The sequence below is a fragment of the Macrotis lagotis genome, chromosome X (genome assembly GCF_037893015.1).
Source record: "Macrotis lagotis isolate mMagLag1 chromosome X, bilby.v1.9.chrom.fasta, whole genome shotgun sequence".
NCBI classification, from domain to species: domain Eukaryota; kingdom Metazoa; phylum Chordata; class Mammalia; order Peramelemorphia; family Peramelidae; genus Macrotis; species Macrotis lagotis.
In genome coordinates, this window is record NC_133666.1 from 144,620,626 (window position 1) to 144,638,525 (window position 17,900).

General features: G+C 47.6%; 1 protein-coding gene across 2 annotated transcripts; it reads left to right on the top strand.

Annotated features, from left to right (window-relative positions):
- The first annotated feature begins 9,655 nt into the window (after positions 1-9,655).
- Positions 9,656-17,213, top strand: PRR14 (proline rich 14). 2 transcript variants are annotated; one of them, XM_074207979.1, is made up of 12 exons: positions 9,657-10,237; positions 11,006-11,089; positions 11,332-11,533; positions 12,359-12,480; positions 12,577-12,793; positions 13,329-13,372; positions 13,878-13,984; positions 14,305-14,908; positions 15,087-15,156; positions 15,253-15,344; positions 15,758-15,829; positions 16,064-16,988. In XM_074207979.1, exons 1-12 carry the CDS (start codon positions 10,056-10,058, stop codon positions 16,311-16,313), a joined length of 2,046 nt encoding a protein of 681 aa, XP_074064080.1. In that variant the 5' UTR covers positions 9,657-10,055; the 3' UTR covers positions 16,314-16,988. The 2 variants fall into 2 exon arrangements, with proteins under 2 accessions (XP_074064081.1, XP_074064080.1); XM_074207980.1 differs by lacking the exon at positions 11,006-11,089 and having other exon boundaries at positions 9,656-10,237; positions 16,064-17,213.
- Positions 17,214-17,900: the final 687 nt, after the last annotated feature.

Genomic DNA, 17,900 nt, shown 5'->3' on the forward strand with positions numbered 1-17,900 from the left:
CAATGGGGTTAAGTGACTTGCCCAAGGACACACAACTAGGTAATTAAGTGTCTGAGTTCAAATTTGAACTCAGGTCCTCCTGATTCCAGGGCTGGTGCTCTATTCACTGTGCCACCTAGCTGCCCCTTAAATTCAGCTTTGACATTTAACTTGATGCTAGAGAACTAAGAATTGCTAGGAGAGGCAAGTTAAAAAACAAAGCACTAGCAAATTCTGGAGCAAGAAACAAAAGAATCCTGTATAGCAAAGATTCACAGCTGTATTTTTAGAGAATAAAAGGTTAATAAATGTCTGTTAGAAATAGCCCCCAGAGGAAGATTCTTAAGATCCTAGTTTGAGGCAAGTGAATGAAGACCACATTTGAACCCAGGTACTCTTCACTCCAGGGCCAGTGCTTTATCCACTGCGCCACCTAGCCATCCTAGAATTATAAAAGTAGCAAAAGCTGTTAAAAAAAAAAAAAAAAACAAAACCTTGAGATGGGGAAGGGGGAAAGGGGTTTGCATTTACTGGCTTTCTCTAACTGCTTGTGGCACATAGAAAGAGTAGATTTATTCTGATTGGCCCCAGAGGACAGAATTAGGACATATAGATTGAAGATGCAGAAATACAGACTTTAAGCTCAATGTAAGGAAAATTTCCAAATAATGAGAGTAATCTAAAAATGGGATGGAGTATCTTAGAATGTAATTAAGTTCCCTATCAAAACTGGAGGTCTTCAAGCAAACTGGTGAGAGATATTGAAGGGATTACAAGAGATGACAAACATGGATATGACTAGTCTGTTGCTATGGTCCTTTTTCAGCTCTGTGACAAAGCATTTGTGCTCCTGGGGCAAGATCTAAGAATTGTAGGTTTTATTAGAAAAGGGTGGTCACCATGGCAGTGATAGGAAGAAGTATGGTAGCCTTTCTCCCACAAATTTATCCAAATTGGGAACTCTGATCAATACAATGACCAACCATAATTCCTGAGGACATTTGAAGAAACATACTGCTTACTTCCTGACTGAGAGGTGAGGTGATGCAAGCACAGCACAGAATGAGGTGTTTTTTTTTCCATGGCAAATGAGAAATTTTGTTTTTCTTAACTATATATCTTTGTCAAAGAGGTTTTGTTTTTCTTGTTTTCTCAGTGAGGACAAGGAAAGTAGAAGTATTTTTAATGTGTTTTAAAATATTATCTGGTTTTATTAGATATTAAAATTATAAAAACATTTTAAAGCAACTTCTATACCTTTTCCCTCATCTCTGCCCATATCAGTGCAGACAGCTGCCTACCATTCTCATGTCTTGGCTTTGATATAATGCAGTGATATCCATAGGAGGCATAGCAACTTGTGAAGATACATAGGGGAGTAGGAGGGACAGCTAAGCTTCCATAGAAGGAGGTCTGTATGCCTGGAGAGAGAACTTTATATGGGGCGATTTTCCAGGGGTAGCTTAAAGGTTCAGATCCTTAAGAGATTCTTAAGGGGTAAGGGAACAACAACAAAAAATCTTCCAATGAGGTCCGGTTCAATAGGCTTATTCAAAGAATTAAACCTAGGAGTTCAAATGTAATTCTCTTTCCTTATCTCTACAGGTTCTTGAACAGTTCCTTTTCTCCTCAGAATCCTGGGCTTCTAGGCCCCACCCTGCTTCTTGCTCCATCCAGGATAGGAGGGGAGATTTAGGGCCTAGAAATTCTGGGGGGAACAGAAAACATATCATCACTTTCAAGTTCTAAGATCAGAACTAGATGGAAGCTCCAATCCCTCTACTGGCATGTGGCAGTAGCCCACACTTCCTTCCCAGAGTCCTCCCATCCACAAACAAGAATGTCTCTCTCCTTTAGCCTGGGTCAGAAGCATGGAGGACATCATTTATTTATAAAGTAGTAAAGCTAGAAAGGCTATTATATGAAGAAACTAATAACCAGATGGCGGGAAACTGCCTATGGCAAAATAAGCAATTGCCAATTATATAGTGCTTTAAGATTTATAAAACAGCTCATATGCCAAACCTATGAGGGGGAAGCTACGGGGCACAGTGGAAACAATGTTGGACTCAAGATCTGAGTTCAAATATTGCCTTAGACATTTACTAGCTATGTGGCTCTGGACAAGTCATTTAAATTTTTGGCCTCAGTTTCCTCATCTGTAAAATGAAGAAAATAATAGCACCTATCCTATAGAGTAATTGTGAGGAAATAAATAGGCACCTTTGTGGAACAGTGGATAGTATGCCTAGTCTGAAGTAAGGAAGATCTGAATTCAAATATAGTCTTTGATACTTATTAACTCTGTGATTCGGAGGCAAGTCACTTATCCCTGTTTGCCTCAGTTTACTTATCTGTAAAATGAGCTAGAGAAGGAAATGGCACAAACCACACCAGTATATCTGCCAAGAAAACCCCAAATGGAGTTGGCAACAACAAACTCCTAGTTTTTATAGCTAATATATAATAATAGCTAGTAGTTACATAGCACTCAACATTTGTAAAACATTTGACAAATATTATCTCATTTTATCCTCACAACACTGGGACTATCTTAAGTCTCCAGATGAGGAAACTGAGGCTCCTAATATGATTAAGTGACTTAGCCACACAACTAGCCAGGGGGAGGCTTGATTGTAACTCAAAGCTCATTTTTAACTAAAATCCACCTTTTCCCTCTACACATAAAACTAGTGAGTGACAGAACAAAGATTGGAACTAAGGCTTCCTAACTCCCAAGCTATCTTCCCTAGTTCTGACATCTCACTGAGTTATACTGATCCTATCCTATCTCTCCTTCTGAATCTTCACTACTCAGGAAATATATTACAAGAAGCCTTTATTCCATCTTTAGTTTGACCTAATCTCAAAACCCAGCAGGAGCCATCTCTCATGCTTTTAGGTAGGGGGCTCTAGTACTCATCTTCAGAAGATATAGGCTTAAATGTTTAGCATAAAAAATGATTAGGTAGCATATATGATGCATAGATGCTGTCCTTTCAAGCCTCAGCTCAAGTGTTATACCCTTCAAAAGAATTTTTCTTGACTCTCCCCTCAATTTTTACTGAACCCCACCCAAACATTTATTTTCTTTTTTATTTTTTTTATTAAAGATATTATTTAAGTTTTACAATTTTCCCCCAATCTTGCTTCCCTCCCCCACCCCCACCCCACAGATAGCACTCCATCAGTCTTTACTTTGTTTCCATGTTTTACCTTGATCCAATTTGGGTGTGATGAGAGAGAAATCATATCCTTAAAGAGAACAGAATTCTCAGAGGTAACAAGATCAGACAATAAGATATGTTTTTTTTTTTCCAAATTAAAGGGAATAGTCCTTGTACTTTGTTCAAACTTCACAGCTCCTTATCTGGATACAGATGGCACTCTCCTTTGCAGACAGCCTAAAATTGTTCCCAATTGTTGCGCTGATGGAATGAGCAATTCCTTCAAGGTTGAACATCACTCCCATGTTGCTGTTAGGGTGTACAGTGTTTTTCTGGTTCTGCTCATCTCACTCAGCATCAGTTCATGCAAATCCCTCCAGGTTTCCCTGAAATCCTGTCCCTCCTGGTTTCTAATAGAACAATAGTGTTCCATGACATACATATACCATAGTTTGCTAAGCCATTCCCCAATTGAAGGACATTTACTGGATTTCCAATGCTTTGCCACCACAAACAGGGCTGCTATAAATATTTCTGTACAAGTAATGTTTTTACCCTTTTTCCTCATCTCTTCAGGGTATAGACCCAGTAGTGGTATTGCTGGGTCAAAGGGTATGCACATTTTTGTTGCCCTTTGGGCATAGTTCCAAATAGCTCTCCAGAAGGGTTGGATGAGTTCGCAGCTCCACCAACAGTGTAATAGTGTCCCAGATTTCCCACATCCCTTCCAACAATGATCATTATCCTTCCTGGTCATACTGGCCAATCTGAGAGGTGTGAGGTGGTACCTCAGAGAAACTTTAATTTGCATTTCTCTAATCATTAATGATTTAGAGCATTTTTTCATATGGCTATGGATTCCAAACATTTATTTTCCATATTTTTCTATATCCTAAGGTCCAATCAACAGACCACCAATGTTGAGGAGTTGGGCTATGTGGTGTCAAACTGGCAGGCTTAGACAAATGAATTATAAATGGTGGTGAACTTAATTGAATAATTAACTTTTTTTTGTAGCCTGAACACATGAATTTCTGATTTTGTGGCCTACCATTGAAAACCTGATGCCTCTATTCTTTGGTGGAGAGAGGAAAGTGAGTATAAGAAAGAAGGAAAATCAAGGACAGATAGGAGAGACGCAACAGTTACAATCCTGAGCTTTATGGAAGCAGACAAAGGATGAAGAGTAGGATACAGTTGTTCTCATTCATCTGGCTTTTTAGAATTGGCAAAGGAACTCACTAATTATCCAATTCTCTCTTGGTCTCTTTCTCAGAATATCAAGAGATAGAGTTTTTTTTGTCTTCAAATCCTTTTGAGTATTAGGCTGGTTATGGGTCTCTTCAGTCCTTCCTCAGTGGCTCATGACCAAGCAGGGTATTCCATCCTCCTGGAAGATCTCTAATAATGTTGTAAGCCAAGGAAACACTCTAAATAACCTTGGACACAGTCATACTTGATGACTAGTCCTTTGATCTTGCAACAACAGAACAATAAGCCCATAGGTTTGCTTCCTCAGCTGAATTCTGAGTGAGGAACTTATCTAACTGGGTAGGGGCTCTTGTGGTTGAAGAAATGGCAAATAACATTGCTGCTTGTGATAGAAATGTCATTCAAACCATATGTAGATATATGGATGTTCTCAAGAACAATGGAGCAGTTTTTTAAAAAAGCTGCTGAAACAGTGGTAATTGTTTTTGCTCTTGTGAGCCCGATGATGCTTAGTCTCACCAAAGTTAGCCTTGGAAGAAGGCTTCAGCAAATGCAGGACCTCACTGGATGACTTATCAATGTCCATGATTTAGCAGCTGAATTCTCAAAGGAGTTCTCTCAAACTGTTGATGTTTCTCATTCTTGCTTCTGGCTTCTATTGAGAAACAAGGAATTCAGAACTCAAACATTCCATTCTACAAAGAGCATTCTTCTGCGGAAAGAAGGAAAAGTTGGGGGTGAAATTTTTATTCACCTCCAAAATACAAAGGAACAAACTAGGGATCTCTGGCAGAGGATAAAATGACTGATCAGTATCTCCAAATCTTCTGCAAGTAGTTTGAAGTCAATGGCCTGTTCACCAAAAGAGTAGCATCAGCTAGACTCAAGAAATATGGATTCCCTCACCCTAATAGAGCTTCTTTCCATCTGCACGCGAAGTTTCTACTTCTCCTTACAGGTTCCAAGGGACCTTATGTAGCTCAGAGAGTAGTGTTCTAATAAACTTTTCTTTTAGGTTTTTTTGGTTTTTTTTTTTTTGGTAAGGCTTGCCTAAGGCCACAGAGCTAGGTAATTATTAAGTGTCTGAGGTCGGATTTGAACTCAGGTCTTCCTGACTCCAGGGCCAGTGCTTTATCCATTGCACCACCTAGCCCCCCCCCATAAACTTTTTTTTTTTAGGTTTTTGCAAGGCAAATGGAGTTAAGTGGCTTTCCCAAGGCCACACAGCTAGGTAATTATTAAGTGTCTGAGATCGGATTTGAACCCAGGTACTCCTGACTCCAGGGCCGGTGCTTTATCCACTGCGCCACCTAGCCACCCCTCCCCAATAAACTTTTAAGAGAAACTTCCAATATAGCCTAATTTGTAAAATGTCTTTGGGATCCACCAACACTTTTATTCTTGCTGCTCTCTTAGTTTGGACGGATTTGCACTCTTTATAGACTGACTAAATCCCTCTTTACCCATCTCAGTCTTCTCAAACAATTCACTTCTCAGCTCCCTGTGCTCTACATTTTCTCCTTCCCCTCAAAAGCTTTCACCCATACTTCAGCTCCATTTCTCTTATTCTAAACCAGTGATGAGGGCCTGAAAATACTGTAAGGAGGAAAACTCTCATCAGTCTAAAGTCAAAAGGAAGCTCTAATATTTTCCCAACACCCATACCCTTAGACAGACTTAGAAGCTTGATCTCCTTTCACAAACATCTTAAATGTAGCTTCTGACCCACAAGATCCTTTCTATGTATTCCCTTACCCATGATTCCCAGTTTAGAAGAAGAAATGAGTGCAAATAGCCATTAACTAGCACACCCAGGAGGCCATAGATCCTCCACATGACAACTTTATAGAAGGTACTCTGCACCAGTTAGTCACTTCCCTACTCCATGTGGACATGAAAATGAGTGGTAAAAACCACATTTGTGAATTTGAGACTATGAACAGAATGATGGTGCAGCTGTTTATCTCAGTAGGTACTTTAGTGTTAGCTTAGTGAGAAGGGATTGCTAAAGCCTTGTCATAGAAAGGGCAGTAGAATAGTTTCTCCCCAGTGTGGATTTGGTTATGCTCTGCCAGTATGGAACACTGGGAAAACCATTTCCCATCTGTAGCATAGTGGGAATCTGGGCAGCCAGTATCCTGAGTATTGTGACTAGGTGAATGGTTAAGTTTATGGCTAAAAGGAGGCTGAGAGTTCAAGTTGGAAAGTTTAAAAATTCCTTTAAAGAGTGCATAGTATAGCGGAAGCTTTGAAATCAGAGTAGAGACCCTGAGAAAGAGAATCAGGGCTGATGCTATGGTAGGTGCATAGGTGATGGGCATCATGTTGGTTATTGGTGGTGAAATGGAAACCCACATTGGACACAGGCTGGTGGTTGATTAGACTTGAGGAGCTGGTGAAACAGAGAACATGGCCAAGTCAAGGAGTGGACTGATCATCTATGTGATTTGTCACAATCAAAGCAGATGGCAGAACTTTAGTGAGAAGGACCAGATGAAATATTAGAGCCCTGGTAGGATACAATGACCATTTTCCTCAAAGGTATCTCTTTAGGACCCTCAAGAACAGCTCCTCTTGGCCCCTGCCGGTCAGTTCTTTGAAATGGCCTATTCTTGTTCCAGCAAATGAACTTCTCTACTCTTGGAGGCACTAGGAATGGCTCTAGAAACTCAGCCCCTTGGGAAATAAAGGCCCTTGTCTATACTATAATGATTAAAAGTGATGCCTATGCCTTTTTCCTCCACTTTCTTTCCCCTGCCTTCTCCTGGAATGGGATCCTGTTTCCAAGGAATCCAAAGAATATGATGCCCATTTAAAAGAAAGGAAGGGGGGGCGGCTAAGTGGCGTAGTGGATAAAGCACCGGCCTTGGAGTCAGGAGTACCTGGGTTCAAATCTGGTCTCAGACACTTACCAATTACCTAGCTGTGTGGCCTTGGGCAAGCCACTTAACCCCATTGCCTTGCAAAAAAAAAAAAAAAAAACAAAAGAAAGGAAGGGGCAGAATTTGACCTTCTAAGACTGGGGAAATTGCTTTCCTTCCCCTTGGCACTAGGATCTTCAATGATGGCATGTTACAGTCCTGTTGATAGGGAATAGAAGGATGAAATACCAGATAATCTTATTTTAGTCTTTAATCTGCAAGATTCCTGTGTCTAAAGATTTGGGAGATTTATTGAGTCTCTAAGAACTGTAGATGGTCAGAGAATATATCATGACTGCTGTCTCTGCAAAAAAGACATCTCAACTTTTTGAAGCTAGACTCCAGGTGAGCTGAGCATCACTCATCAGTTGCCTAAAAATCTAAAGGAAACAGTTTAACACACAGAGCAAAAAATTACATTGGGTTCTTTTAATATCTTGCTCACTATTCTCGAGTAAGGAAACATGAAGATTTTAAAGTGATTTTGTGGAAATTGTCAGCTAGAATTAGTAACAAGTTAATCTAGCTAAAAGATTCAGGCATAGCGTATCAAAGTATAGCAGGATGTGAAGGAAAAAGAGGAACACATTTACTGAAACATAGCCCAAAGGACCTAAGAATTTTTCAGCAAGTTTTTGGAATGTATATGGAAAGAGTTCACTAGGAAATGAAGAGAGTTGTAGTAAAGGAGAGGACTGGATGAAGGGTTAGGAGCGATAAGCATAAATTTGGCATGTAAAGGTCCTCATTTGTTAAGTGGATAAATTTGTATTATCAACCTTACAGGTCTGTCATAAGAATCAAAAGATGCTGTCTATATAATATGCTTGGAAAACACTTATGTAAATGTCAGTTATGATCACAACTTAGGATTTATACAAATTATGTTCTATTTCTGTGTGATATGGGACATTTGAATTGTACTTGTACTTTCAGAAAAATCACCAACTCCAGGTTAGAGCATTCAATGAACATTTTGAGGAGATGAGTGACTTTAAAGTAGTTCAGTCCTTCTAGGAGATGCTGGTAGGTACAAGCTCAGTTTATTAGGGTTAAATGGTAGCTTGTGCCCTGGAAATGGGTAACATCATTTAATAAGCCTCAAGTCTGAGAGAGAGAGAAACTTACTGGGAGAGAAATTGCAGTGAGAATTTCAAAAGTTGAACCCATGGAGAAAACTGAAAGAAAGCAATGGCAAGGGACTGCCAAGGTAGTTCAGATCCAGGGACTCAGTAGATAGCCTAGGGGCCTGGACCATTCTTTCTCCTTCACCTCTCTAAGTAATTCTTTGCATCTCTTTGCTCTAGCAGCTCTGGGTCCCAGCCTCCCCAGCTGTGTTTCAACCAGAAGGTGAAAGCTGGTTTAAAGGCTGGAAACCCTGAGGAGCCAAGAAAGTCCGATCCCTTCATCGTCTTAGCCTCCAAGTCTGAGGTTCTCAGACAGTAAGAGATGGACTCTGATAGGCTCCATTCCCAAAGTCTAAAAGAGACCAATCACACTTCTCTCTTCTAGGTCACAGGGTCTGGATTTGGAGTTAGTAAACTTAGAAACATGCTTTTGACAACTTAGGTTTGCTAAATATGAGTAGTTTCATTCGGAATCCTTGCAGGGTTTCTGACCTCATCCTTTTTCTGGTCATCGGCCCCACCCTCAGGGGAAGCCTGTGGATCCCTTCCCTACTCTGGATTCACCTAAGACCCCCTCCCCCCATCTCAGGGCTCCTCCTCAGCTCCTCTGGGGTCCCGTGTAGCTGTGCCCCTCAGCTGGCGCGCCCAGTGGCCGTGGGTGTCCTGCAGGATGCCCCGCCTGGCGCCCTCTGCACAGGGAGAAGCACAGGCCCACGGAGACGAAGCTCGAGGGGCCCCTGCCGCGGCCAGGGCACGGCTGTACATCCAGGTAGGTTCCAATGGGGGCCAGGTCCCACCCGGTGGCAGTTCCCAGGTCCCACCTGACGGCAGGTCCCACCTGGCGGCACCCACAAGGCGGCAGGACCCACCCGGCGGCACCCACAAGGCGGCAGGACCCACCCGGCGGCACCCACAAGGTGGCAGGTCCCACCCGGCGGCACCCACAAGGTGGCAGGTCCCACCCGACGGCAGGTCCCAGGTCCCACCCGGTGGCACCCACAAGGTGGCAGGTCCCACCCGATGGCAGATCCCAGGTCCCACCCGGCGGCACCCACAAGGTGGCAGGTCCCAGGTCCCACCCGACGGCAGGTCCCACCCGGCGGCGCTGCGCCCCCCGCAGGCAGCACAGGTCAGTGTCTCTGCCGGCTCCCCGGAGGGCGCGTGCGCAGTCTCTTTGTTGGGCCTCCCACTCGGAGCTGAGGCCCCGCCCCAGGGCCCCGCCCCCTTTCCGGAGTCCGGGGCCCTTAAGCTTCGGCCTCTGCCTTCGGGCACATTCGGGGGTTCCAGGCTGTGAAGCCGAGGCCGGAGGAGCCCCGCCCTCTCCCGCCAGGAGAGGAGGAGAGGGAACCGGAAGTGGCTTCTTGTGGGGCTCCTCTAGGACTCAGGGCGTTGAGGAGCTCAGTGGTACTAACTCAATGGCTGTTGGGACGTGGGGGCCACCGAGACGGAAGATTCCCTTGAGACTGTTTGGTTCTGCCCTTGCTTCGCCACCTTTAGCCCAACCTTGAAGGAAGCTTTTTTTTTTAACAGCTTTCCTTTATTGCGCTCTCAGAAGATGACGCCAATCCGGCCTCTCTGGCCCTCATAGCGCTTTCCTCTTTGCCCTCAAGCACGATGGCGAAGGCTTTGGCTTCCTGCCCGTAGGGAAGATGGCTGCAGCGGCGGCTTCACGCCCTTTTTTACCACCCCGGAAGACTGTACCCGGCGATTGGGCGGCGCCCGTCGGCCCAGGGAAGAAGGTGTTCGGCGGTTGGGCCGGGTCAGGAAGGGCAGGTTTTAAAGGAGCCGGAGGTGGGAACAGTCCGAGAACCGGGATCTGCGGGAGGCGGCGGTGAGCGGCCGGCGGAGGGATGGGCGAAGGGGAGGGAAACGGGGCGGGGAGAGAAAGAGAAAGAGAGTGTAGGAGCGAGCGAGCGGCGGGAGGGATGCGGGGAGGCAAGCCCGCCCGTGCTCTCCCCCGCGGCGAGCGGAGCCCGGGGGAGGCGGGACGTCCGCTCCGTCTGACAGTGGATCCCGGGGGCTCCCCGGGGGGCGCTCCCCGGGCGCCTGTGCGGGGAGGGCGATGGCTCGCCCCGGGGCTCCGGGCTGGGAGACTGAGGCGGAGCGTGCCGGAGCCCGCCGGCCGGGGACGCCGTGCCCAGGCCGGGCCTCCTCCCAGCCCTTCGGAGGCAGCGCTTGAGGGCTCGCAGGAGAAGCGGCAGGGCGAAGATGTGTTTAGTCTGGATGGAGAGATGGTTGGGAGCTGCCCCCGGGGCCGCGGGGACAGGGAAGGGCCCCGGGAGACTGTCGGAGTCTCTAGGAAAAATAGATACTGTGTGCGGTGTCCGGGCAGCCGCGAGTCTCCACCGGCTTGAGGAAGCAGGTGGAGCTTCTAAAGATTCCCAGAGAGGCAAGGATTCTAGGGGGCTTCTGAGGAATTAGATAGTGGCTGTAATCTGTGATGGACTCCTTCAAGCAGAGGGTAGTAACGATGTTGTGGGAGTAAAGGGATTCTCCAGCAAAGGCTAAAGGTAGTCTTTATGCTTAGCAAAGAGGGTGCCATGTTGGGGACAGCCCTGAAAGAGGGGCTGACCCTTATTCCCCCTCCCCCCTACCCCAGGCTGCAGCCAGGGGTTAAACCTGGGACCCTTCAGGGACTCCCTGAAGCTATCGCTATCCCTATGGACTTGCCCCAAGATTCCAGGTGAGAGCGTGGTCCTTGGCCTCCCTCTAGATCTCCTTCATCCTTCTTCCTCAGGGAAGAGCCTCAGCCCCCCTGTAGGGTAGTGGGAACCTGGGGGGGGGTAGTTTGGGGGCATTGTGGGATATTTTGCCTTCCTGTCATCACTCTTACCAGGCAAAGGGTATATGAATGGAGTTAATATGCACCTCCCTAGGGGAGTCATATACACACACCTTCCTCTTTTCTTCCCCCATCACCCCTAGCCCCCCTAGTCAGCCCTCCCTCAACCGGGAACCACTGGTTAGAGTACCATGGGAAGCCAGAACTCGGAAGCGGCCAAGGCTGCAGCAGCAACTTGGAGAACCCAGGCTGAGCCAGCGGGTGGCAGGAACTCCATCACCCTTGGAGAAGGCTTCTCAGAGGGTCCTTACTGTGGTGCTGGAGGATGTCATTGCCACCAGAATGGTGAGTCCCCTAAGAGGGAAGGGATTGGGTCCTGCCCCATTACCATCATGGGTTTCAATACTTAGCATGTTTAGGAACAGATAACATTTGTCCTTCATTCTCAGAGAAGACACCAGATAGAGCACTTTTCTTGAAGTCAGAACTGAGTTCAAATCACCCTCAGAAATTGAGTTACTGTGTGACCCTGGGCAAGTCACTTGATCCCTTTGATTGCCTCCAAAAAAAAATACCTAGCATGTTTGCACGGTATGTGGTATTTCTAGAAATAGATTCCTTAGGGGCGGCTAGGTGGCACAGTGGATAGAGCACCAGCCCTGGAGTCAGGAGGACCTGAGTTCAAATGTGGCCTCAGACACTTAATAATGACCTAGCTGTGTGGCCTTGGGCAAGCCACTTAACCCCATTTGCCTTGCAAAAACCTAAAAACCTTAAAAAAAAAAGAGCTTCCTGGTAGAAACTATATAGTAATGCTAGAGATAGATTCAAGAGTGCTACTGGCTATATGACAGGGTTGTTTACCCTATACTGGAAGCCTTTGCAGCCTATATAAGGAGTTAGCTGCTCAGGCTGCATTCTAAAAGTGTGCTTTCCCTTAGTCTGTTTGTTTTTTCATTCTCCTTGTTTATCCTTCCATGTTGGTCTCTTTGAAATTGGTGTCATCATTCCTGTTCACTCTTGTCAATAAAATGGTTCCTCTTTGTATCCACCAAAAGCCAGTCTTTGTTACTGCATCTGGACAGCTACTTGCCCATCAATGCCCTTGATATCAATTTGGTTATTTTCCATTTTAACATCTTCCTTTCCTTCCCGCTAACTTTCTCCTAGTCCCAAGAGATGCTACCTGAAATGTCCTCAACTACACCAAGACGGAGCAGTAGACTAGAGTCCAACCGCTCCCAGCCTTCTGTCTCTCCACTTGGTCAGGCCTCCTGGAGCCCTCAGTCAAGGTGAATGGGACAAGTGAAGAGGGTAGAATCTGGGGAGATTGGGAGAATCAGTCTACATTTACATGACTCTTTTCCCTTCTTCCCTTTCCCTTCTAGACCTCCTGACTGGTCTACCCTGTGCCGGGAGCCACTGACTCGAGCTCCAAAGCGTATTGGAGTCCAGAGGAAGAGGCTGCCACTACAACTGGGAACATCCAGGCGGGAGGCTGAGGAGAACCCTTCACATCAAGACAAGCCCTCCCAGCCAGCCCTGCTTGTGATGTTGGAGGACATCAAGAATCCTCCACCTCCAGTGAAGGACCAGGAGCTGCTGGTGAGAATCCCAAGAGAGAAATGGAGAGTAGAAGACAGACACCAGGGGGTTAAATCAGCCTATTTTGAGCTCTTCTTTGTGGTCATCCTGTGACAGGTGTTCTGGGCAATGTGGAAGAAAATATGGGCCTTCGCACCAGTTGATTACACCTTAAAATTAATAGTACAAAATTGAGTAATTGTTAAAATGTGTGCGTTCCTGTGTATAAATTCATAGCTGCTCAGAAAAGGGTGAGATCATTGTGAATATTTGGGGCAAGCTTCATGGAGGAGTTGGGGATTGAGTTTAGCCATGAAGGATGAATAGGTTAAAATAAGCTGAATGAAGAATGGAGGACTTTCCAAGTAGGAGAACCAGCATGAATGAATGAAGAAACAGGGGTAACTTAAGAGGGGAGGTTAGGGATAAGGGAGAACTGGTATCAATAACCTTAAGTCCTGGGAAGGGAGCAGGTGATGATTAAGTGTTAATGGAGGTCAAAGGGGACTCCCTGTGTGGCTCCCCTCCCTGTGAGTTCTGTTCCGCTTATCCCCAGGGCTTCAACAATGCGACTGAAGACCCAGGGATCTCAGCATGCAGGTGAGGGGCCTGGGTCAGCTGGTACTATCCCAGAAGTCAGCCAGGCATTTTCCCACTGACCTGCAACATTTTTGGGGGAGACAACCCCAGTGGTGGAATGCTCTGGAAACTTGGCTTTAAGCAGGGGGAGTGGTTTGGTTTTAGTGTGGCAGGGGGATAGGAATTGCTGACTGGCTTTTAGCATTTGTGTCCTAAGTGAGGACAGCCTAAAGTGGGGTTCCCTTCCTTAGTTTTGTTTTCCCTTTCATGCCTCTTCTTAAGGTCCCCTGAAACCCAACATAGTGAATCAGGAGAAGGCATCATCTGGGATTCTCTTTCTCCTACTTCCATCCCTATCCCCTTTTTTAAGATGACCCTTCTAAGTCTATAATTAGGAAGAGATGGAGTCTCCAGAGATCCCTGATCTTTGACTGGATGAGTTGGTGGAGATGGGAATTTCATCCAGAATTGCTTTATTCCTCTCCCACCTCCAAACCAATACTGTCTGCCCCTCTCTTTCTCCTAGAGTTGATCATATGACAGCTATTCACCAATCAATGCCTTCCTCCATGGACTTGGATTCAGTGTTTCGGCAGGCCTCTCCTGTGGACCATTCTGAATGCATTTTGCCAGGTAGGTGGAGCACTGAAATCCCTGGCCTTTCCTTCTGGAAGGTTAGTAAGGGTTGAAAGGAAGTGGCATAGGATTTTATAGCTTATACATCTTGGCTCTTGAAGGGGGTAAGTAAAGTCTTTGCAAACATAATAGAAGACTGTTGAATGAAAACATCAAGAAATGTAGCTTAAAGGAACCTTGGAGGTAGAGCTTAGCTTTTCTGGGTTGAGGCTTCTTTCCTTAAAAGGTAAATCTACTTAGAGGTCTAGCTCTTGGTCAGGAACCCATGTTGGAGTCTTTTCCCCTCCCTTCACCTTCCTTTTCTTTCTCCTATACAGACTCAGAGCCAGAGACCCCGTCTCCCCCACCCTCCAGCCTCCTGCGGCCTCGCCTGAGCCCTTGGGGCCTGGCACCACTCTTCCGCTCTGTCCGCTCTAAGCTGGAGAGCTTTGCTGACATCTTCCTTACCCCAGCCAAAACCCCCCAGGCCCCACCTACAATCCCCACATCTCCAGCCTCACCTATGAAGCTGGAACTGAAGATTGCCATCTCGGAAGCCCCTGAGTCTGGGAGAGTCCGGGTAGAGGGCGGGGAGGGGCCTGTAAGCCCTCGTCCCCCTATCCGTCAGTGGAGGGCTCAGGACCCTGGCCTCCCTATTGCCCCTAGGCCTCCTTTGGGTCGAAGCCACTCCTGCCCCGACCTGGGGCCCCTTGGGGAAGGGGGCTGTGCATGGTCAGCCTTCCCTCCACATCCAAATAGGCCTCGACCCAGAAGGCACACAGTTGGGGGTGGGGAGCTGGCTCGGGCCCCACCACCTTCCCGACCTTGCCTTCGAAAAGAAGTTTTTCCCTTGGGGGGGTCAGGTGCACCCCCAAATATTGTCACCACCTGCTCTCCTGCTGCTTCTACTTCTTCCTCTTTCTCGGACCTGCCAGAATCCAGGTAACCCACCATCTAACTGTGGTATCCCTGACTTTTCTCTTCTCTAGATTCTTGTTTACTCTTTTTTTTCCCCCTCCCCTTCCTGGGAGCAGGATCAAGGCTAGGGCTTTGGGCTAGATGTGGGAAAAGGAGGTATGAGGAATAAATTTATATGCCTGATTTTGTTCTTTATTTCTAGGGTTTGTTCCCCACAAGGGGAACAGCAACAACGCCCAGAGGACATGGGGCTGTCAGACTCTGAGACCAAGGTAGAACCATTTGAGGGGAGGGACTTGGGGGAGGTTCTGAACTAAGGGGCCCAGGCAGACCTCACAACCTGTCCCCTCCCTTCCTCCTGCTGGCAGGCAGTGGGAAAGGTCTCTTGCTTTCGGATCCGAAGGACACCATCCAGGTCTCAACTCAACCTCACTCCAATGGGGCTGCCTCGGCCAATCCGGTGAGAGACTCTGTCAACTCCACACCCACTGCCCATATATAGCAGTATTATATGATTTTACTATCTGCTGTGGGTGTGGCCTGGACTATGAGAAGAACTAATACTACAGCAATCTCAATGTTCTTGCTAGGATGTTGGAAAAACCCTATTATACTAGAGGGTTTTTTTTTATTTTTTAGGAACTCTCCAGTAGCAAAAATAAAAAATACTTAATGATTTTTAAGATGAGGGAGAGGGAATAAGCTGTATTAATATCACTGCTGACCTTTGTCCCTGTTATGGATCCATGACTTAAGAATTCCAGGTTTTAAAACATTTGAAAATATGAATGTCTTTCAACCAGCTTAATTCAGGGAATTTACTAATTTTGTCAGGAGTGGGATCGAATTTTCTGTTTCCTGCCCTTTTTGCAGGTTGAATAAGAAGGAGTTCAGCCTAGAGGAAATTTACACCAACAAGAATTATCGGTCCCCTACAGCCAAACGGTGAGTGGACTAGAGGAAGTGGGGAAAGAGCATAACATTTAAGGTGTAGATGATGGCCTGTAGTGGCATCAATGGATATCAAAACAGGCTAAACGGGAGATAACGTCATGGAAGGTTATGGATTCAAGTCTTGCAAATCATTTAAGGTTCTCCTGAGGTTCGCTTTTCTTACTTGTAAAACCAGTTCTGACAGTGTGATTCTAGAGGACTCTAACTTGCCTCCGGGTATTCTAGGTCCTTTGAGACTATCTTTGAAGAACCTAGAGAGCGGAATGGAACCCTGGTCTTCACAAGTTCCCGGAAGCTTCGAAGAGCAGTGGAATTCCGAGATTGCAGCCTCCCTCGGCACAGAAGGCCTTCCAGGGCAGTGCGCCCTGCCCCGGGCCGAGCCCCCACCCCTGACCTGGGACCTTTGCTGCAGCAGAGGCTGGAGGAACTAGATGCCCTGCTGTTGCAAGAGGAAGAGGAGCCAGGCAAGGGTTAGGAGCTTTAGTTTTTACGTCCAGCTTGTCCGTCCAGTGTGGACCCTCGGAGAGGAGGGGTCTTGGAGAGGGGTGCTCAGTCAGAAGACTGTTTTTTTCTCCCTAATGTTAGTAAAGTTTTTCATATGGCTGTTTTTGTCCCTTCGTGATTCCCCCCTCCCCACCCTAGTTTCTTACTTAGAGCTGGCAGGAGTCCTTGGAGTTACCTGGTTCAGTCACCCCCCCCCCCCTTTTACCGTTGTGGGATTGAGGCCGAGGACTGTTAAGTGACTCAGTTATACAGGTACTTCGTGGCCAGATCTGGGATTTGAACTCGAGGGAGGATGTTCTGGTGAAGGACTTGTAATCAAAGACCTGAAGCTGAGAGAGTGAGAGGCCTGAGGAGCTTGTCCCGGCCCAAGTGCCACAGCGATTCCCGTTCATTGGAAGCTATTACCTTTGTGCCACCGGGGAAGGGCCTAGCGAGGGGTCTCCAGGGAGCTCTGGAGACTGAGTTGAAGGGCTCGGTGGTGTAGCCCTGGGTAGGGGGTGCGGAACGCCCCGCCGGGTCTACAGGTCGGGCTGGGCCAGGAAACCATGTGAGCTCTGCAGGCCTGGCTCCCGCTGAGGCAGGACCGTGGGCACGGGGCCTCGGGCCGACCCCTGCCCGCACAGGAGCCCTCGGGCCGCCGGGCCCGGCGGGGAGCACGAGGCCCCGTTCAAAGAGCCGCCCCGCCCCCCCAGCCGCATCGGCTAAGCTGGGCTGCACCTGAGAGCCCCAGTGGCTGGGCCGGGCCAGACGGAGGCGGAGCGGAGACACTGCGCATGTGAACTGGGGGGAAGAGACTATCCCGAGGAGAGGGGGACGGGAATCCAACTTGGTTCGGTCCGCGTCCACGCGCCGCGGATCAGCCAACCGACTCGGGCGGCGTGCGGGCGCCGCCTCGGCTACGCAGGGCCTCCGTCACCCGGGCTGCCCAATCACAGAGCGGCAGGAAGGGGCGGGGGAGTCGGGGGACCGGGACCAGAAATACGTCAGACTAATCAGGATTCGGGAAGAGGAAGGGGGCGGAGCCGACTCCGCACTCGATCCAATTACTTTTCCTTGGGCCACCGATCTCCACCCAGACACTCCTATTACGAACATCACTTTGGCCTATCAACGATCGAGTCCCTCGAAGGGGAGGGAAAAGAGGAGGAGAAGGAGAAGGAGACGGAGAGAGAGGAGGGGCGGGGGAGGGGAAGAGAAGAAGAAGAAGAGAGAATCTAAAGACAACGGGAGAGCGCGACCAGCACCCCCGCCCTCTCAACGGCCGCTCCCAGGCCCTTAAAGGGGCAAGTCAGGGAGAGAAGAAGGAAGAGAAGAAGTAAGGACTTTTTATGTCGGCGGAAAGCAAAGCCATCCCCCATCACCATTGCCTCACATCCGGGGATTTGGGGGCTGCCCCTTCAGCCCCGCCCCCCCTCACGCCTTTCATGGCGACCGGAGGAGGAGGCTGGAGAAACTGGGCTCAGTGGAGGCCCCTTTAAATTTTCTTAAAGGGGAGGTTGCTGCACTCGGAGGACACCAACGTTTATCTTAAAGGGGAAGCTGCCGGACCAGAGCTGCC

What these genes read in the sequence shown, in the direction of transcription:
- PRR14 (XM_074207979.1), top strand. Translation starts at nt 10,056, where the DNA reads ATGGCTGCAGCGGCGGCTTCACGCCCTTTTTTACCACCCCGGAAGACT. An exon ending in CCAGGGATCTCAGCATGCAG is followed by an intron (nt 13,373 to 13,877) that starts GTGAGGGGCCTG and finishes TCTTTCTCCTAG; the next exon opens with AGTTGATCATATGACAGCTA. An exon ending in TTCTGAATGCATTTTGCCAG is followed by an intron (nt 13,985 to 14,304) that starts GTAGGTGGAGCA and finishes TCTCCTATACAG; the next exon opens with ACTCAGAGCCAGAGACCCCG.